Source organism: Quercus lobata, chromosome 12 (genome assembly GCF_001633185.2).
Source record: "Quercus lobata isolate SW786 chromosome 12, ValleyOak3.0 Primary Assembly, whole genome shotgun sequence".
NCBI lineage: Eukaryota > Viridiplantae > Streptophyta > Magnoliopsida > Fagales > Fagaceae > Quercus > Quercus lobata.
The window spans coordinates 2,230,611-2,253,266 of record NC_044915.1 but is presented as its reverse complement, the minus strand read 5'-3'; the positions used below and the strand labels follow the sequence as shown (position 1 = coordinate 2,253,266).

Genomic DNA, 22,656 nt, shown 5'->3' with positions numbered 1-22,656 from the left:
GAGACAATTCAAGAACGCATGATAACCTCGATTGATAATGCGGTTAGAAAAGTTTTCAGAAAAACCCATTCACTTTAGATCCTGATTTCTATTTGAAACTATTAGAAATTTATCTAAACAATAAGAAAAACATGATTGAACTTATTGAAAGCATGGAAGAACTAATACATCAAAAGAAATCTAATTAAACAATCAAATATGTCGTTGATAAAATCCTAGAAAGAATTACATTAAATATTCATACTGTATAGAATAAACATAACCCCTAGTCCTAGCAAAGAGTTTAGGCTGCCATTAGAGAAAGAAAAATACAAGGTTTTCTCTGCCAAAATTCGTTCTACCAGCCTCCCTTCAAAACCCTATTGTCTAAGTGTCCAAAGAAAATAAAACATTTACTATTTTAATTTCCGTCCAGGTTTACAGTGGTAACTTGTGAGTTAATTTCGGCATTCAAAAATTGAGAATTTCGAAAAACTCAAAACTGAAAAGTTGTAGATATTTAAGTCACGGTTCCAACCCATCTGGCCTTGTGTCAATTGGATTTTTGAGGAGAGAGATACGCTCAAAATACTGATCAGAGCTCAAATCAGATTTTTCCTTTTCAGATTTTGCTTCTTTGATTTCTTTCCTTATTTGAAGCTTCCAATCATGGTAGACGATCCAAGCACTCCAGCTGCACCTCCTTAGACATTTAAGCATGCTCCTTTAGCTCCACTTTAATTCTAGTTTGGCCTCCATTCTCTCACAAATTCTTGTAAACTCATCTTTCTCACATGATTTCCTGAAAGTAGAAAATTACACGCAATGAATAGCATCTTATTCAAGAAATTATGTAAAGATAAATAATAGGGACTAATGCAAATCATGGCTTAATTGTACAAATTAAGCATAATAATAAGGAGGTAACGCCTATATAAATATATAACAAGTATACATTTAAAAAAAAAAACTTAATGAAAGAGGTAAAAAAAGGCTAAATGCAAAATTAGAGTACCACTTGGTAGGACTTCATACACTCTCGCATGTGATCTTTAAGAGAGAGACATTTTGTAACAACTTTTATTCTACAATATTCCTCCAAATTTTTTTTTTTTTACTCATTCTTTGAACTGAATAATTATAATGGTTATGTGTGTGCAATTTATAATTGTTGTTTCACTGCATATTTATAGCCTTCTCAAGGTAAGATTAATTTTTCACCCTAAAAAAAAATGTAAGATTAATTTTTTTTTTAAATCATGAAACAAAAAATAAATGCAAAAGAGTAACAGAACCATGAAAATCAAATAATTTGTGTTGTGTTCACATATTTAATACTATGAAATAAAAGTATGTCCAACTCTCTCATTGTCTTCCACTCATTGATAGTACGACATTAAAACATAGTGTGGGCAAGTGTGTATGCACGTGTCTTATAGATGATTTAAAACCATAGTAGAATATGGTTTTACATTGCGTACCAAATATTCTCTCTATTTATATACCCAAAACAAAAACTATCCAACTAAATTACCCAAACCTAAATCATATTTAATCCCATAATTTAAAAAAAAAAAAAATACCCGTAGGGGTTTCGATGTCTTGATGGTGGTGGGAGGCCAATATGACGAAGGTGACGTCCCCTCAAATTTCTCTTTCTCTCTCTTTCAAATGTTTTGTAAGTCTCAGATCTTTTATAGTGAAACAATGCATTTTGATTTTGTAGTGAAACAATGTGTTTTATTTAACAATCCACAACATTTTTATTTCTCTCTATCTCTTTCCAAGGCCTTATCTGGTTAGTTATTACTATTAATCCTTAATTATTATTTTTTTGCTTTTTTAAAAAATATTAAAATGGTGGGTATGCTAGAAGACACGAAAAAGAGAGAAATGTGTGATGTAAGCTTAGGCAATTAATGAAAGACTAATTAGATAACAGTAAAATAAGTTAATATAAACTTTTGGGTAATAGTAAAAAAAACTTAATGAAAGAGGTAAAAAAAATGTTAAATGCAAAATTAGAGCGTCACTTGGCAAGATCTCACGCACTCCCGCATGAAATCCCTGCTTATATATATATATATTGATGATTATTCCTTTATAACTTCTAATCACTAATCAACATGAGTCTCAAAAAACTTTGTGATAGGACTTTATCATACGTACAAAATAAGTATAGATTTTTTTATCTTTTTTTTTTTTAAAGGATATTGCTATTGTGTTCATCCTTATAAGAATTTAAGCATAGATTAAATTTTCATTTTTTTGACAATTTTTCTTTGATTCCTTTATAATTTATATATTGTGTTGGTTTAAATGAATTTTTTCTCAAACTTTCAGAGGATGGACTTTAGATAAGATGTTCAACTTTTATACGCCAAGTTTTGACTATAAGTCTTGTACATGGAACAAATAGAGATAAGAAATTAAGAATATGGTCCATTTTGGTTGGCCTTAGCTTGATTTGTCTAGACATCAATTTTCTCTCTTGCCAAAAGTTTGACTTATTTTAGGTGGAAGTTTCCTTGATTATTACTTGTATACAAAATTCCAGGATCATTAAATCGGAATAGGTCCCTTACTAACCTAACCAATTGGAATAGGATGAAATTTCTTCCCATCCACACTAAACGTTGTGTACACTCCAAAATTTTTCTGCATCTCATAATGATACGTTGTTGATAGGTGTCATCCAAGTCCAACATGATTGAGAGTTGTAATTGAGACTATGGCCCAGAAACTTTACTATTCAATACTTTGCGAGAAAAATTAAACACTCATTTGATGTAACAGGAGACTATGGAATTTGACATTGTATACACTGGGGTTTGTTCTTGATGTTGTGAAATTGTTGTAGACACTAACAACTCTAGTTTGATTAGTTGGCAAGTCATGTTCTTTAATCGTGAAAATTTTACAATGGAAAACTTTTGTATTCCTACAATAAATGTTTTAGAGAGAAAATTGTTAGCCCCCTCATCCCATTGGGACCCCCTATTTATACAAAGGAAAACGGGTCCAATATTCCTAAGTGTGACTTAGTTACATGGAATTTTTATGCAAATGTGCCTAGATTTCTTTTAAAAATTTAATTATAATTTTAAACTCTAATTTAGTGATTTTTATATGATTTTTGTGGTTTGATTTTGATTCACATATTAGCCAAAAGAAACAAAGGTAAAGCTATTAAAGAAATCTGTACTTTCAGATTAGCAATTACAGATGGCTAATGTTGCATTGTCATTTGTGGTTGTGATATGAATAAGCAGTATGTTGTTTAGGCGACTGATTAAGGCAAAGCAATTAACCATATTAAAAGGGATTAACAACTTTTTCTTTTTCCTTTACCATTTGTGGTATGTATATGCCTTTTTCACATATGCTCAACTGAAGTCCCATTAGGATTTCCCTTAATTATGATAAACATTTTTTTTAAAGAAGTTTTATATTTATTAATTGATATATATATATATATATATATTTATTTATTTATATGTCGAGGGCCATGTAGCTGAATTGGAACCTCCCCATACACAAAGTGACTGGCCTTTTAGGGAGAAAATGTTCAAATTGCGGAAGTCAAGGAAATAGGTACAAGTTGCGGGATTAGCAGCATATTGTAATTATTTCTATAAAATAAAATAAAATAAAAATAAAAAATAAAAAAGAAGATATAGAGATATATATTGTTTTCCTTGAGCTAAAGCAGTTGCGATAAAAGTGTGGAGTGGATGGTTTTTTTTTTGTCCTTAAGTATTTTGGATTGTTTCAAATGAGTAATGGCTCCTCTCAAGCTCCTAAATTTTTTGGTTTATTGATTTTGCTATCTATAACTTTGATTCTTCTTTACCTAATAAAGTTTAGAATTTTCTGTAAGTAAATTTTTTCTTCAAGAAAATGAATAGAAATCTCCCTTCATGTTGATGTTCATATTTGTATCTTTTGCAATACTCAATAAGTTATTTACTCATTTTGTGAATTATCAATTGTAGTTAAGAAAAAAAGTATAAACACAATACTATTCAATTAAACTAAAGTGAAAAATTAAATCTATTAGATTAAAAAAAATGGCCATGAAAATGAAAATTTCACAAAAAATTTCTTAAATAGAATTAAAATAATTTTTACTCAATATTGTTTATCAAGCAATCATGCACTAACAGACAACATTCCAATCATTACGTGTATAACAGGGTGATGAAATGGTTGTTCAGTTTATTTAAGAAATGTTATCTAGCTAATAGAAATTAAAAAAATACAATAACTTTCTTGCGTAGTCATGAATTATACCTTTACATATATCTTATGCATTTTATGAGTTTTATTTTATATAATTGTATTTCATAAAATTAACAAAATTTATCATAAAACCCTTCATTGTATTTTTTAAAATCACTACATAAAAATAAAAGAAGCTTTTTTCCCAAAAAATGTTCTTCAATCATAATATTTACCAAAAAAAATCGTGCAATGCACAGGCCAATAACCAGTCTATATATATAATTAAAGCCAAAACTGAGAGAAAATCCAATTAGTTTCAATTGTTGTCTAATTTTTTGTATGCGTCCAATTTAAGGTTTTTTTTTTAAATGATTCCAAATACCAATGGACTCACCATTCCAAATATATTGCAATATACTAACCTTTTTTTTTTTTTTATGAGATAGTGGCTCCTAAAAAAGGGCATATATGAGACTGTGATTTCATAAACAACATGTAATTTTAAATAGACTGATGGTAGGATGCTATACACACACACACATAGCCAAAACTAAGAGAAAATTTAATTAAATTCTAAATTAAAGTCTAATTTTTTGCCACATGTCTTATCTAATTTTTAAATTTGTGTGTCAAGTGAATTATTAGATGCAAAAATCAAAGAGTCTAAATTCAATTAAATTCTAAATTTAATTTTAATTGGAGTTCAATTTTACGCCATGTATCCCATCTAATATTTTAATTTTTGTAGCAAGTAAATTATTTCGTACAAAAACCGAAGAGTCTAGATCCAATAGATTCTAAATCATATATATATATATATATATATATATATATAATTGTGATTGTGATTGTTTTTAAATGTACATGTGTATATGCACAGGGTTACACACTACTTTTATTAAATGAAAGTATAAATTTTTAAACACAAAATAGAAAAATAATTAGGAAATTGATTTCTTACCTTGTTGACATGACAGCAATTATATTCATTACCATGTTAGTTTACAAGATTTTTATAATATAATTGGTAATAACTTTAACTTCTTAAAAAAATGATAATGTAAAAAATTGACATTAGGCTTTTTTTATTATTTAATTTTCATTTTAAAATTAGGTAAATAGTATTTTTTTTTTAGATGATGTTCATGAGCACTTTAACTAAAAAGTCAAGACTTAGACCCCATTTGGTTGCCGAGAAAGCAAAGGAAAAGAAAAGAAAAAAAAATTTCAATTTTTGCTAATAAAATGACATCTCATTTACTTATGGAGATGCAATTAATATATTTTCAAATATTTTATTTTATTTTCTAATTAAGGACACATGATAATTCAAAGGATAGCTTATATGGCATAAAAATATTATTTTGATATTAATGTTAGATACATCAATTCTTTTCATGTACTACTTAATAATAAGGATTATTTTGACACAATACCAAAAGTTTAGAAACAAAATTGACATGTTTAAAATGTTAAAAACCATTTTAATACATAGTACAAGTGTTAAAGACTAAAACGGTAATTAAACATGTTTTTTACATATTTTTATTAAAGATTAAATTCTATAAGGATGTGGTTTAAAACCCAAGTTTTTCACCCTCCAATTCTAACATGCCACATCATCTTATCACGTATGAAAGAATACAAACAACCACACTCAATCAATTATAATGCTCATTAGAAAATTCAACCAAATTGGGAGTTTATTAATATGTTATTAATTGTGGTATGGTGTACTAAGTTTTAAGTAAAAATTTTATGCAACATCTCTTATTGGATGGTGTAAAACATGAATTTTACACCCCATTCTTACCAAATTCAAACTCCTTTTATTAATATCCTCAAAACACTTTTTTTTATTAGCTGAATTTGGAAATTAATATCATGTTTTGTTGTAAGGGAGATGAAAAGGAAAGAAGGGAGGAAAAAGTAAGGGAAGGAAAAGGGAAGAAGAAAGAGTTGTACATAGAAGGATTGCATTAAAAAATTTCTTCAAAAGAAAGGTCTTCTTTGAAAAAATAATGGGACCGTCTGAAGGATTGTGTTAAGAAAATTTCTAGAAACACAAACTTTTCTCAAAATTATGGGTTGTGAGGAAAGTATGAAACTTCTTCGAAAAAGAAAAAAAAGTATGAAATATTGGTAAATCGATCAAATTGTGTATTCCCACTTTTTAATAGAAAACTAAAAAGTGAAAATACTTAGGACCATCACAGCATGTATTAATATAAAAAAAACTTAATAAAAGAGGTAAAAAAAAAAAAAAAAGGCTAAATACAAAGTTAAAGCGCCACTTGGCAAGACCTCATACACTCCCGCATAAGGTCTTTGCTTATATATATATATATATATATATATATATATTGATTTGCTAATATTGATTTGCTTATATATATATAGTTGATGTCCCATGCAATGCACAGGTACCATATAAATTTATTTTTAAATATTTTATATAAAAAAACTATATATTTTTTATATGAAATTATCTTTATGACCATGCATAATATTTATTATTAATATTGCTACCTCTACCATGGAAAAATCTCTCCCAGCTTCATCTACCATTGCTCCCAATCAAGAATTACCTTCCTCCTTTGATTGAAGCATCTAAATCCAAATTTCTCTCCCTTTGCAACTCAACGCTGCAATGAGCAACTTATTATCATCATAAATCAGAACTCCTTCTTTTTGTTTTATTCTTAAAAAATAGCCCCATCAAATTTTATTTTGAAGGACAACTCTTAAGGAGGTTGCTATTTATATTTGATTGGACAAATGTGTAGAGATAAATAATTATATTACCAAATCCACTGAATCTGACTCTTACAATTCTACATTGAACTTAGTTCTTGAAGGGCAACGGTTAAGTAGGTTGATATTTATGCTTAACTGGTTAAATGTGTAGAGACAAATAATCATATTATTCAATTCATTGAATCTAACTCTTGCAAATTTACATTGAACTTTGTTCTTATGAAGAAAAAAGTAAATAGAAAAGTTATCATTGACTCTATCTAAAGCATTTAAAGTAATAAAGGCATATTAAAGATTTAAGTTGATTGGCTAATATAAAACATCAGCCCATTGTTTGGAATTCAATGGGAAGAGCATAATTTTTGTTATACTCTTGACTGCATATGTATCAATTGTTGCCGAAGAAACTAAATATCAGTAAGCTAACATCATAATTCAAATCAATAGTAAAAAACAAAAATGAATAAAAACATTTTTGAATATGGCTTAATGCATTCTCACATTCATGGAATGACAAATCAATAGATACTAATTTAATTGATTAAACTAATTATATTTTTAATCTATTAGAGTATGTTGCAAACTTTCAATAACATAAGCGCTTGTTGAATAAATTCTCTCTAATAAAACAACTTACATATCTCAAGATATGACACTACCAAGCCGCCCTTGATGGTTCTTCCTGCCAAAATCGATCTTGAGCACAAAAACTTCAAAACTAAAAATTAAAAGTATTAGTTACAATGTAAAAAGATTAGACTACATGCATTTTCATATTTTTAAGAAATGCATTTTTAAATTGTTTTTGGCCATTTAGTAACTTTAGCTCAATGAAGTAAATGTCGGCATACTTAATTTATTTATAGTAGATATATGTTTGTGTGGTTTCTCCTAAAGCATATATCTTTTTGCAATCATCAAAGTATTCATGGTGGCTAAAACTTTTTAAACCTAAAATGAAAATGAAGCACATAACAACCTCAATTTTAATATATCTTTGTGAAAGTTACTCTTTTGAATGTATAAGATCAACCAACAAACACAATAGAATCAAATTGTGTATAATGAAATTGAAGCATCGGCTTAACATCTATACTAACTTGAAAAACCAAAAGGAAAAATGGATCAAGAAAACAACAGTTAGGCTCATTCCATTGAAGTTGAAATGATAGATCCTTCAACACATTGAGCAATACATTGATGAGTTTAGAAAGTTTTATATCTATCAAAAACAAAATGTAGAAACACAAATAATTTTTTTTTTTTTTAAACCCATAAGTTTGTGATGCTTAAAATTAACCCCCCAAAAAAAATTGACAATCTTAATCTATTAACAAAACTTGATAAAAATCATAATTAGCAAATAAAAAATGGCATAAAGAGCATCCTATTATATGACTATATCACTTTATAAAGCCCCAAGCCCCAAATGCCCATAAGAATGATAATTAGCAAACGAAAAGTATAAGTAAAAGAGCATCTTAGTATCAATTTATATTTTAAAAAAAAAATTACAATATTGAACCACGACCATTATGACATGAAGCAAGTGGAAGATGAGCATTATTGTTGTTTATTATCCCAGGTGAATAAACATATGCTTTTTTGGAAGATTCATGTGTTCTTAAATAATCTGATTGCTATTTTAGTTTGTGCAAATTATAGAACATAGAATTGGTAATTTAGCAACATAGGCATAGGAGAAGGCATGTAGTGGTTTAGGAAGAGTAGGCATTTTGTTATAAGGGAAGAGGAGTAGGCATAAACATAAGAAAACCTTTGGATGGAGGACTAAGGAAAACAAAGAGTTTTTGATGATTAACATCCCTCTATCTTATCCATTAGTATTATTTATTACTAATTAAAATCTATTGAGTTTAGTAAATAACTAATGTGGCATCTAATAAGTGTAATAAATTAAGAATGTTGTATTTTATTTTTATTTTTTTTAAAATTCAATTATCTTTTCAAAGAGAGTGCCACTTGGCAAAACTTCATACTTTCCCACATAAAGTCTATGCTTTTATATATATATTGATTTCAAAGATGTGGCTTTGGAGAGAAATGGAAGCGTTGGATCCAATTTTGTATTTTCAGGGTGCGATTTTCTACAATTATTAATGGTACTCCTAAAGGCTTCTTTTCCAGTACTCGTGGGTTGCAACAAGGTGATCCCATTTCACTATTGTTGTTTGTTTTGGTAATGGACGCTCTTAACGTGTATTATGTTATGGGCTTTAGGCCCAGCTAGTTTACTTGTATAGCACACTTGTACTTGTACTTGTACTACACTTTACTTGTACCACACACATATGCCTCCTATATAAAGGCACTCATGCATATTCTTTGATCATGAAATACAATACAACTCATTCAGTATTTCTAACATGGTATCAGAGCCATTGCTCTAATTTTCTTGTGTCTCGCAGTCTTGTTTTGTTGGTATTTTCCGCTGCCTCAACTTCTGTGGTCAGTAAACCCTTTCACTGCCCTCTCCCGACAGCTCCGCCGCCGTCAGAGGTCCTCAGGGTTGAATCTCCACCACCAGAAGCTCCTCCTCCGCTGCCAAAACCACTGCCATCATCGGATCTGCCACCTCTGACCTCCGATTAGGACATAAGATATATCACTATGTAGATATTCAATCACTCTACACATAGCCGCCGGAAAAATCCACCTCTGACCATCAACGCGCCGCCATGCGCCAGTCAAAGTTTCGGCAAATTAATCCACGCACTTCATGCACCACCACCGTAGCTCCAATCTTATTGCCGCTGACACCATCAGAATCGTCTTTCTTCGATTTGCATCTTCGGAAAAGAATCGGCTTCATCTGACAGCCCATGTGCCCTCACGGGCCGCCCTAACCTTCAGCGAATTTTATCCACGCGCCCCACGCGCCGTTGGGTTACCTGCTAACGTCATAACTGCCATGTCAGCCCTAGCTGACGTCACCTGCTTACGTCATCACAGTCTGCCTGCTGACGTCATCCGTTGACTTTTCTTTGACGGTTGACTTTGACTAGGTTTGACCGTTGACTTTTTCGCAGAGTTGACTTTTTGTAGTCCAGGTGCTCCTTACCCAGTTTTTCGCGTAGATTTCATTTTTGCAATCCATTTTTGCATATTTTGCTTCTAAATGAAGAATAAGGTCAAGTCTTCCTCTTGTTGCAATAATCATCGCCGATAATCTAGCAAACGTTTTTGCAATTTTTGCAAACGTTTTGGCCACAATATTGAGACTTGCTATCATTGCAACAAATCAGTTATTTCAATTTCTGCTGCTACTGTTACTAACACTGAGAGTGTCCAACCAATGGCTCCCATCTCTGCATAGTCTAAGTCTTCAAAACGTACTTTCACCATGTCCACAGATGACCTTAAAAACATCATCGCCAATGTCATTCGTATGGTTGGTAATGCATCTTATTCCTCTTCTCTCTCAGCTTTATCTGGTATGTCTCCTTCCTCTTGGCTTATGGATTCCGCTTGTTGCAATCACATGACACCTTACTCGTCCTTATTTTCTGAACTCAAACTTGCACCACACCCTCTTAATATTCGCACAGCAAATGATTCCACAATGTTTGGTCATAATATAGGTTTTGTTTCGACCTCCAACCTTTCGGATCCTGGGGTCTTTAATGTTCCTGACCTTTCTTACAATTTATTTTCTGTGGGACAATTAGCTGAGTTGGGTTATCGTATTATATTTGATTACTTGGGTGTATTGTGCAGGATCCGAGGACGGGACAAGAGCTTGGGACCGGTCCTAGAGTTGGGCATATGTTTCCCATGGACAACCTTCGTCTTCCACTTGTTGCTCCTGTTTCTGTTGCTGCAGCTGCTACAGTTTTTTCAATTCCTTCCCTTCCACTTTGGCATGCTCGACTTGGTCATGCATCTTCCTCTTGGGTACAACAATTAGCTTTTAGAGGTTTGTTAGTTCAGTGTCTACAGAAAATTTTTATTGTGTTTCGTGCCAGTTAGGAAAACAACCAACTTTGTCTTTCAATACTAGTGAATCAATATCCACTGATATCTTTGACCTTATTCATTCTGATGTTTGGGGGCCTTCCTCTGTCTCTAGTATTGGTGGGTCTCGATATTTTGTTGTCTTTGTTGATGATTACTCTCACTATAGCTAGATTTTTAATATGAAACATCGTTCTGAATTATTGCAAGTATATTCTAATTTTGCAAAAATGGTTGAAACTCAGTTTTCCAAATGCATCAAAATTTTTCGATCTGATAATGCTCTTGAATACACTCAATATGCTTTCCAAGTTGTTTTGCATTCCTATGGCACTGTTCATCAACTAACTTGTTCAAGTACCTCTCAGCAAAATGGTAAAGCCGAACAAAAACTTCGTCATATTCTTGACACTGTTCGTGCTCTCCTTCTCTCTGCCAAAGTTCCTGCTCCTTTTTAGGGCAAAGCTGCTCTTCATGCGGTTTATGCTATTAATCGTATTCCGAGTCCTGTTATCCAAAATCAAACTCCATATGAACGCCTTTTTGGGTCACCTCCAGACTATCACCACCTTCGCTCCTTTGGTTCTGCTTGTTTCGTTCTTCTTCAGCCACATGAACATAACAAACTTGAGCCTCGGTCAAGACTTTGTTGTTTTCTTGGCTATGGTGAAACTTAAAAGGAGTATCGGTGTTATGATCCTGTCTCTCATCGTCTTCGTATTTCCCGCAATGTTGTCTTTTGGGAACATCGCCTCTTTGTCGAGCTCTCTCACTTCCGTGCCTCCCTATCTTCCTCCTTTGTAGCTGCTCTTGATCCTCCTGTAGTTGCTCATGATTCTCCTGTAGACTTCTCTGTCCAACCACCAGATATCACTGATTCCTTTCCTAGTTCACCCTTTAATGAACAGGTGAAAGATGAACAGGTTGTAGACGAGCTACCCAACCCCAACCCTGAGCTTGAGTCCCCTGCTCCTGCTCCGCCTGAAGATCTTGCACAAGACATTCCACCTCGTCACTCAACTCGGGTAAGATCTATTCCTGCACATTTACTTGACTATCATTGTTACACTGCCCTTGCTACACTACACGAGCCTCACACCTATCGTGAGGTTTCTACTGACCCTTTATGGTAGATTGCAATGAAAGAGAAACTTGATGCATTATCTAAAAACCATACTTGGGATTTGGTGACACTTCCCCCCCGGGAAATCTGTGGTTAGTTGTAAGTGGATCTACAAGATTAAGACTCGCTCTAATGGGTCCATTGAGCGCTACAAAGCTCGTCTTGTTGCAAAAGGGTTTACACAGGAGTATGGGATTGATTATGAAGAGACTTTTGCTCTGGTTGCTCGTATCTCATCTGTTCATGCCCTCTTAATTGTTGCTGCTGCCAGTAAATGGGACATTTTTCAGATAGATGTCAAAAATGCATTCCTTAAGGGGGATTTAAGTGAAGAAGTTTATATGCAACCTCCTCTTGGTCTCTCTGTTGATTCAAACAAGGTGTGTCACCTTCAACGTGCACTTTATGGTCTTAAACAAGCTCCACGAGCTTGGTTTGCCAAATTCAGCTTTACCATCTCTTACTTGGGTTACATGGCCAATTATAACTGGTGATTCTGCCTTATTTCTTCGTCGCACTGACAAAGGCACTATTTTACTTCTCCTGTATGTGGATGATATAATCATAACTGGTGATGACCTCAATGGCATTCAAGAACTCAAGGATTTTCTCAGTCAACAATTTAAGATAAAAGATCTTGGACATCTCAGCTACTTCTTGGGTCTTGAAATCACTCATTCTACAGATGAACTTTATATTACTCAAGCCAAGTATGCTTCTGAACTCTTGTCTCGAGCTGAACTCACTGATAGCAAGACTGTTGACACTCTAGTTGAGCTTAATGCGCATCTAACTCCCTCAGGAGGGAAACTATTGGCTAATCCCTCTCTTTACAGACGCTTGGTTGGCAGCCTAATTTATCTCACTGTCACTCGTTCAAACATTTCTTATGCTGTTCACCAGGTGAGCCAATATTTGTCTGCTCCACAATTGACTCACTATGCTGCTGTTCTGCGCATTCTTCAATACCTAAAGGGCGCTCAATTCCATGGTCTTTTCTACTCTACTCAGTCTCCTCTTATTCTCCGTGCATTTTCTAATGCTGATTGGGCAAAAGATCCCACTGATCGCAGGTCCACCACTGGTTATTGCTTTCTTCTTGGTTCTTCTCTGATTTCTTGGCAAAGCAAGAAACAAACTCATGTGGCCCGTTCCAGTACTGAAACAGAGTATCGTGCCCTTGCTGATACCACATCTAAGCTCCTTTGGCTACAATGGCTTCTCAAAGACTTAGGTGTGTCTACATCCTTTACTACTCCTCTTTATTGTGACAACCAGAGTACTAGGGATGGCAATGGGGCGGGGCGGGGCCGAAGGATGAGATCTTCGCCCCCGCCCCGCATGGATTTTTCTTACCCCATCCCCGCATGACGGGGAAAATTTCTTGCCCCATCCCCGCCCCTTAAGGCCCCGCGAAGACCCGCGAAGCCCCGCCCTACACCGTAAAACTTTATTTCTTGTTAATTTTCCCTACAACTATTACCATTTTTTCAAATAAAATGACATGTTTCAATAATAAAATATACTTGAAATTATAAATAAATTTATCCTATCAAATCAAACTAATTTTTAGCAAAAGCTAAATAATATTATCTAAATGTTTAACAAGACAATATCACAACAAAAATCTCATAACATGATAAAATAAAATTTTAACAAGCTTAAAGAAACAGTGTTGTTAAGCAGCCAAATGCCCACACAAAATTACAAAAACAATGACACAGACACATATTTAGAGCCACAGACCCGTAACTCATTAAAAAAATATATATTATGTTCATGATGAAAAGTAAGTTGAGAAAGACCATATGAATCATGAATGAAATCATCAATTCAATAGTATATAAATTTGTTTCCAATAAAGACAAAAAAAAAGAAAAAAGTTAAAATTGGTACCTTATTTCCAACTTTGATAGAGAGAAAAAAAAAGGTAGAGCCACGCTAGGTAGAATAAAATAAGCTAATGATATTTTTGTTTAAATAGTAGGGTTTTAGGGTACAATAAAATTACAATTTAACCCTTATTAATGCGGGGTGGGGCGGGGATGGGGTGGGTCTAAAAAGTGTAAACCCATCCCCACCCCGCCCCGTGGTGTGGGTCTAAAATCTCGCCCCATCCCCGCCCCACCACCTTTGCGGGGCGAGGAAAACCCGCACGGGGCGAAGCGGGGAGGGGCGGGTCAAGCGGGACGGGGAAAAATTGCCATCCCTACAGAGTACCATTCATATTGCTCACAATGATGTCTTCCATGAACCGACTAAACACATCGAGATCGATTGTCATTTTATCCGTTATCATCTTGTCCATGGTGCTCTCAAACTGATCTCAGTCTCCTCTAAAGATCAACTTGCAGATATCTTCACCAAGTCACATCCTAAGGGACGCCTTCGTACTTTGGTTGACAACCTCAAGTTGGTCTCACATCCACCTTGAGTTTGAGGGGAGCTGTTAACGTGTATTATGTTATGAGCTTTAGGCCCAGCTAGTTTACTTGTATAGCACACTTGTACTTGTACTTGTACTACACTTTACTTGTACCGCACACAAATGTCTCCTATATAAAGGCACTCATGTATATTCTTTGATCATGAAATACAATACAACTCATTCAGTATTTCTAACAGACGCATTTGGTAGATTGATGTTAAAAGCAAAGGAGGAAGGTTATATAGATGGTTTACCAGTCTCTGCATCTAGTGGGGACTCTATGTCTATCTCCCATTTGTTGTTTGCAGATGATATACTAGTCTTTTGTAATGCAAATATAGATCAGATACACCATCTTAGATGCATTTTGTTGTGTTTTGAGGCTGTTTCTGGCCTTCGTATTAATCTGGCTAAGTCTGAGATGGTACCTATTGGGATGGTTGCTAATATAGAGAGTATGGATGGTTTTATGGGTTGCAGTAATTCCTCTCTTCCTATGAAGTATCTGGGTCTAGATGCTTCTTACAAATCCTGTAGTATCTAGGATGGGATTGTTGAGAAAATGGAGAAGAAGTTAGTGGGTTAGAAGAAATTATATCTTTCAAAGGGTGGTCATTTGACTTTGATAAAAAGTACACTATCTAATCTCCCTACATAATTTTTATCCCTTTTTCTAATACCAGCTAGTGTTGCTAAGAAGTTAGAGAAGATTCAGTGGGATTTTTTGTGGGGAGGTCTTCATGGCGAGCACAAATTCCACTTGGTTGGTTGGTTTATGGTGTGTAAGCCAATACAACAAGGGGGATTAGTCATCAGCAAACTGTTATGTTTCAATCGTGCTTTACTGGGTAAATAGTTATGGAGATATGGTTTGGAACCAGAGTCTCTTTGGAGGAAAGTCATTGATAGCAAATATGGTTAAGATATTTGTCAGTGGACTCCAAAGAGGTGCAAGGGACTTATGGGGTGGGGCTTTGGAATTTTATTAGAAAGGGATGGGATCAGTTTGCTTCACACATCTGATATGAGGTAGGGGATGGTTCCCAAGAATTGTTTTGGAAGAATCATTGGGATGGTAATAGTTCCTTTCAAGATAGACATCCGGAGCTGTTTAGATTTACTAGAGACAAAGATGCTCGAGTCTTTGACTGTATGGAATGGGTACATGGCAAGGCACACTGAAGACCTATTTTTATTCAAGATGTTCAAGATTGGGAGTTGGAGTCTATGACTCAGTTTTTAGATGATTTGTATGCTGCACAGGTTGGTTCATCTGGTGGTGATAAGCTGGTTTGGCTCTCTTCCACCAACAAAGGTTTTCAAATCAAGAGTTATTACACAGTGATCAATACTATAGCAGCTCATACTCTTAATTTTCCTTGGAAGTGTGTCTGGAGAGGTATTTCCCCACCTAGTATCCGTATTTGTCTGGGTGGCAACACTGGGAAAATTTCTAATGACAAATAACCTCCGTAAAAGGGGTATTGTAATCGCGGATTGGTGTTAAATGTGTAAATTATCTGGTGAAACATCAAGTAATCTGTTGTCCAATTGTTCAATTGCCTATGATTTGCGGGTTTTCTTTTTTCTTCTGTGCCATCAGGATTGCTTGGGTCATGTCAAATTCAGTCAAGTCTATGATGGAGTCTTGAAGTGGAATGATGGGGTGTCGTAGGTATGGAACTGTATGGCGGGCAGGGACAGCCTGTATTCTATGGTGCATTTAGAGAGAGAAATCTATGGATATTTGTGGAGAAGAAGCTGTCTATACTGAATCTAATGTTGCTTTTCTTGAAAACTCTCTTTGAATGGGTGACACACTCTTTTCCCATCTCAGCCTTATTTCTTATGGAGTTTTTCGATTCATTGTACTTGTATCGCTAATCTTATAGGTTCATTTTCTATCTTTTGTTTCTTTCTATTTTTTAAATCTCTGAATACTTCCAATATACGCTTTTCCAAATTTAATAATTTACAATTTCTTATCCAAAAAAAAAAAAAAAAACATACCTTCTTTTTCATCTTGATAAGCTATTTGATTTTAGTTGTGCAAGAACTAAAATCAAATAGCCTTGTGCATAGATGGAGGTGTGGAGTGTATTTCTTGTGAGTTACAAAAGTAATGCAGCAGTTCAAAGGGATCAAAATCAGAAAAGCTTCACTTCTTTATGATATTTGTTCATTCTTTCTGCAGATTTTGAATCATTAGGCTTGCTGCATCATCTGTGTCAGTTTGACCTCATGAGCATTTTGTCAGTCATCAGAGTGCAATTGGCTACTTTCACTGCATTTTGCAAGGATGCGCCGAAGACCTTTCTTTCTTCACATGAATGGATTTCAACACGATTGAGTTATTTATTCATGCTTTCCGATTTCTTAATCTGTAATCTCCTCCAGCATTTGGATTGTTACTCAAAATTACGAGTAAATGAAATCTGTATAAATTGAAAATGCTCTCATGATTCTTGTTTATTCCATTATCATAATTTTGGATTTGATCAATTGTAATATATACAAAGGCCAAATCATTCTAAACAACATTATATATAAATATAAATACACACATAAAATCACATATTATTTTTGCTAGACTAACAGCCCAATTAGACAACATTGTCAACTTGAAGCTCTATGTGGAGTCTACAAACAGGACAAGAAGCATGGTTCCGAGTCAACCATGTCTCAATACATGCAGGATGGAAAGCATGAAGACATGTAGGAAGCTCAACAAGGCTCTCACCCTCAACAAACTCCTCAAGGCAGACAGGGCAGTCCGTGGCGGCTTCACCGGCATGGAATTCTCTTTGTGGTAGTTCCGGCATAGGAGCATGCGGCTGATGATCATGAGGAAGCTCCGCATTGTGTTCTTCCGGTTCTGGTTGGTTCTTCATCTTCCACCAAAGAAAGGACATAATCAAGGTAAAGATGAGACCAACGGCTAGTGTTCCTCCTATCCCGATAATCGCAAGGGGCTCTAAGAGAGGCCCTTGCTTCACATGGCAATTCAAGCTACTAGCCGTTGCATTGCCAGCCATTGTGGGAATTTTTCTTTCTTTCGTTTTTTTCTTGCTCTGTCTCTCTCGGAATACAAACTCTCATACGAAAACATAAACTCTCCATGAAGAGTGTTTGGTTGGGTGGGAACAAAGGAAAATAAATAATAGGGTTAATGTGTTTTCCTCCAAACATATCAAAAAGTTTTCTCTATAAAATAGAAAGAAAATTAAGAGGGAAAAAAGTTCATGAAACGAGCTTCCAAAAATACCTCACCTTGGAATTTAGCTCCAAATCTCCAACATGTTGGCTTCCTTTTTTTTTTCTTTTTTTCTTTTTTTTTTTGTTTGTATCTAACCTGTTGAATTTTCTTTTCTTTTCTTTTTTTTTCCATTGATTTTTTATTTCTCTGTTACTAACTAACGTGTTGGTTTTTTTTTTTTTTTCCTTTGATTTTGTCTGGACAAGTGGGCTTCTTTTCTTTTTTTTTCTTTGATTTTTTCTGGACGTGCAGCTTTCTTCTTCTTCTTTTTTATTTTTTTGGTGCTCATATGTTTATTTTCTCATTAATTTTGGTTGGTTTTTGTTTTTTTTTAAGAAAACAATTTTGGGTTAATTTCTTATGCTATTTCTTTTTTCTTTTCTTTTTTACTTTAATGAAGTGTCCATCTATTCACAATTTTTTTAAAGTACAACATGTTACTTTTTGTTTTATTTAATAAGAATATGATGATAAATTTATACAAACTTTATTCTCAATCAAACAAAAAAGTTTTCCATCCCTCTACTTTTCCACCATTCCAACCAAACACAAATGAGGTAAACTAAAAAATTTTTTATCCTCCTACTTTTCCATCCTCTCTCCATTTTCTATCCTTCCATTTTTCCATCATTCCAACCAAACGAACCCTAAGAGTTAAGACAGACAGAAATACTCTGGCGTGTGTTGGTGAGTTAGTGGGTTAGAGGAAGAAAACAAAATTAAGAGAGTTTAATTGTCTAGTTCTCTTTGGGAGAAAGTATACGATATGTTTCAGGAACTCCAGCATCTGGTGTTTCTATGCCCAACAAGAAATTGACATCTATTCCAAATGAGACATCAAATTAAAAGGACGAAATTGACATATGGTGTTTAGTATGATGTAGTTTTTTATAAGTAGAGAAATAAAGCCCTCTCTTTGTTTATTAGTTGATTTAATGTATTTGGTGGTTGTGCTTGATTTTCAAGTATTATTTATTAGTTAGATTTTTTCAGGTATCACATTAGGCTCAGCCAAAATCATTTCAAAGTTCACTTTTTTAATGTACAAAACAATCCCCTTTTTTAAAAAAACTGAAAAATAATATGTTATTTAAATTCAAATTTACACATTTATTTTCATTCTACAAATTCTCAAAAATCAATAGGATAAAGATTTACTTGTTGGTTTTCCTTGACACAGTTATAAGCGGTGTATATTGATAAACATGACAAATGTTGTTTGTTGTTTGGGAACTTAAATCAATTCTTTGTTTTCTTTTTCTTATGGATTAAATCAAAGTACTGTGTATGAAACTTAAAAGTACTGTGATATATTCTAATTGCAATCTTTAGCATGAACTTTTGCGATCACTGATATATTGGACACTCAGGATAGCTACAATGTGATCAGCTATGTTGCTATAGTGACAAACCTTATAATAATTTCTACAACATAGATTTTGAGAAATTGGTGATCGGTGATGTTAAGACCTTATCAGTTAGACATATAAAGGGAATAAAAGGGAACAATGGTGGTGACAGTGTGAAGAGTAATATTGGTAGTATGAGAATGTTTATTTGTTGAATTTGCTTAATGATACCTTTCAAATGAAGTTTGAACTTGGGGTTTGGATGCATAAAAATTCCAAGTTCAAAGTTTCTCACAAATTTTGAAATATAGTGTTTACCCAAAAAAGGGATATTGGTAGGTTAAAATTTTAATTATCAACTCCAAAGTAAAATCTCACTTCAAAATATGGAATTAAAAGTTTCAGATGCAGACCAATTATTCTAAGTCTTGTTGACAAACCGAGGAGGTTACACAAACTATAGTATATCATGAGTTCAACGTGAACTTCGAGTTGAAGCTAGCTAAATCAAATATGTTTATGGTGAAGCATTTAATGGCTATGGCTAAGTAACCTTTCATGGAAACAAACTTCTAATCTGCATATATGATCCATTGATCCCCTATCAGGCTCTCCTTGCATACACACGATAGCCTTTGCAAGAGAAATATGGCTGTGTTAGTTGATTTTTGTGGTATGTTTTTTATTATACTAGAAGCATATATACTCATTTTGGTTTGTATTTGAGAAGTACACTCCCCCCCCCCCCCCCTTCTCCTTTTCTAATTATCTTAGAATTGATTTCAAATACAGAGCATTTTCTGATTACTTATCTCCCATAGTTTCTTTTACTGTGCAATGCTTTTGAGTGTTCTCTTTTTATTTAGGGCTCTGCTAAAAAATTTTGAAGTATGGTAAAAGTCTCTTTTGAATAGTATTTTGGACAATATACTACACAGCTCATGGATAGCATTTTGGACATTATTGCACAGTGGAGGACATCTTAGATAGTATTTTTGACGTGATAATTTTTTGGATAATATAACTGAAAATTTGGACAAGTGATTGCATAGCCAATGTTGTGGTGCTTGCTTTCGAAAGTACAAATATAAGAAAACCAATTTTGAAATTTTCTTTATGTTTAATAATATGAATCTTAATTAATTGGTACAACAAGAAAAACTGTATAATTAGGATTTGATTTTGAAAATCAATAATATATATTATGTTATTTACTCCAAAACAAAGACAAAAAGGGGGCAATAAATGTATCTCTATATAGCCTAAGGATAGGTACAAAATGATTCGTTTTTGATACAAAGGAATAACCTCTCATATGCCAATGCCATCTTTCGTGCAGTAAACATGGAAGTTGCATATTCACGACATGCCTGTCCTCTCTGTGCTAATCTCTCTGATCCTTCCTCCACCACTGCTTCAAGTGCCTCTAACAATGACTCTACATTTGGGGCAAACATGTAACCAAATTCATCATCCACAACAATTGTACCTTTGATGCTAGGAAACCTTGATGCCATTACAGGCTTTCCACTCATCATGGCCTCCATAAGAGTTAGATCAAGCCCTTGAGGCCTAAGTGTGGGATTTACAAATATATCAATGGCATTATAGAAAGCCTTCAATTGTGATGGACTCATAGAGCCCAAAACCAGAACTTGAGGCCCCAAATCTTTGTACCTTTGCTCCCATGGTCCTGACCCAGCAACAATCAAATACACATCAGGGTGCTTTGAAATCAGTTTGGTGAATGCTTCATAGAGTAGTGGATGACCTTTGTCTTTTACCAATCTTCCAGCCACACCAAGTACTAAACTTGCATTACCAGGGACACCCATTCTAGACCTGAACTCAAGGCCTAAGCTCAAATCTTTTCCAAACTCATCCTCATCAACTCCATTGAGAATCACATGGACTCTCTTATTAGGAATTTGATACACATCCCTAAGCATTTCCCCACAACTATCACTTATAGCAACATGATGTGCGTAGCTCTTGAAGAACCTTATTTCATTTAATACCTTTGGGACTACCCCTTGTAAAGTATTGTTGAAAGCTGGAGATATGGGCTCGTTTGGTCTTCGAGCCAAATCTTGGAAAATATCAGATTGTAAGCTCTCAAGTGCTATGCCATGCCATGACACAGCAAGGTTTGGAAGTTGTCTTGCAATATAGTGAGGAAGTGCTACACTTTCCGAGTGAACCACATCAAAGGGTTCACGTTTGTTCTCTTCCATAAATTGCTCCCAAGCTTTGTTATATCGCCAACGCCCCGGTTCGCCTTCATGGCAATGGATATATGGTGAAGAAGTTGTACTAATTACTCCAAGTTGATTAGGAGAGGTGAAGACATGAACTTGATGGCCACGGCGTGCTAGAGCGGTGTGTAGAGTATGTGCGTGGCGTTCCATGCCTCCTGGTGTTGTACCAATAGGCCATTTTCGTGAGAATACAGCAATCTTGAGAGCAATAGGTGGGGGTTGGTCAGGGTATTGGAGGAAGAGAAGACGGTTCCAAGCAAATTGGGCTGCTCGAAGATCACCCGACCAAGGCTTGACATGGTTGGCAAAGGTTGTGCATATGGATGTGGTAGGTGTGTGGAGGAGAAAAAGGGCTGGGATGGTGAAGAGAACTATGAAGAAAAGGATGGTACATAGATTGGATTGGGAAGAGGAAATGGATTTCTTGGGTTTGTTGTTGCTATTGTTAATGTTGAGAGCCATTTTGGGATGGTTTCTCTAATCGATAGGGAATGAATATGTGGATGTTTGTGTGGTGGCTTTTCACTTTGAAAATTTGGTATGGTAGTACTATTACTATACTAAATTTCATTGCTGAAAAGTTAAGAAAAGTTTTGGCAGGTTTTTTGGGGGGTTAGGCACGCACTCAAGCAAGTGCGTTTGGGTTTTGATTACTTTAATAAGAGTTTTCTACTTTTCTTCTTCAAAGTGCATTCCTCACGCTTCTTTGAAGAAAAAGTGGGATTTATGTGCCAAATAGTTTGTGACTTTTATGTATTTATGATGGGTGATATTATATGATAGTATATGAGCTTTTCATGTGGTCACATGAACCACCGTGAGAGACTCTAAATACATTCCACTTTCGTTTTTCAGCTCATGAATTATGCCAAATGCACATGACAAAGAGAGAATTTAAAGTACTCAAATTTCAACTTTTGAGCGTGACTGATTTGAAGTGTTTTTGAATAAGGTTATTTTTATTGACTAAATTTGTTTAAAATTACAATTGTATATAAAATAAGAGTTTAAAGTTGTATATAAAGTATAAACGGGACATGATATTACCTGGAATTTTAGGCTAAAATATACAGAGACTCACGGACTTCTAAAATCTAAATGATTCTTTTCATAATACCACTAATTTTTTTTTTATGGCATATGTTAGTAAACTTTTTTATAGAAAAATAAAAAAGTGACTAACTTTTTTTACAACTTTTTCAATTTCCTATAAAAATTTTCTAAAATGAATGATTAATATACCTTTTTTTAAAATAATTATCACTTTAAATTATATTTAGTGCTAGTTTCATTAAGCTTTTATATTT

At 34.1% G+C, this 22,656-nt stretch overlaps 2 protein-coding genes across 2 annotated transcripts; both read right to left on the bottom strand.

Moving 5' to 3' along the window:
• Positions 1–17,089: 17,089 nt before the first annotated feature.
• Positions 17,090–17,521, bottom strand: LOC115971651 (E3 ubiquitin-protein ligase RNF181-like). Its single transcript, XM_031091652.1, has one exon. The coding sequence runs from the start codon at positions 17,519–17,521 to the stop codon at positions 17,090–17,092; it is 432 nt and encodes a 143-aa protein (XP_030947512.1).
• A 2,800-nt stretch (positions 17,522–20,321) lies between these two features.
• On the bottom strand, positions 20,322–21,956 carry LOC115970926. Its single transcript, XM_031090551.1, has one exon. It carries the CDS (start codon positions 21,809–21,811, stop codon positions 20,354–20,356), a length of 1,458 nt encoding a protein of 485 aa, XP_030946411.1. The 5' UTR covers positions 21,812–21,956; the 3' UTR covers positions 20,322–20,353.
• Positions 21,957–22,656: the final 700 nt, after the last annotated feature.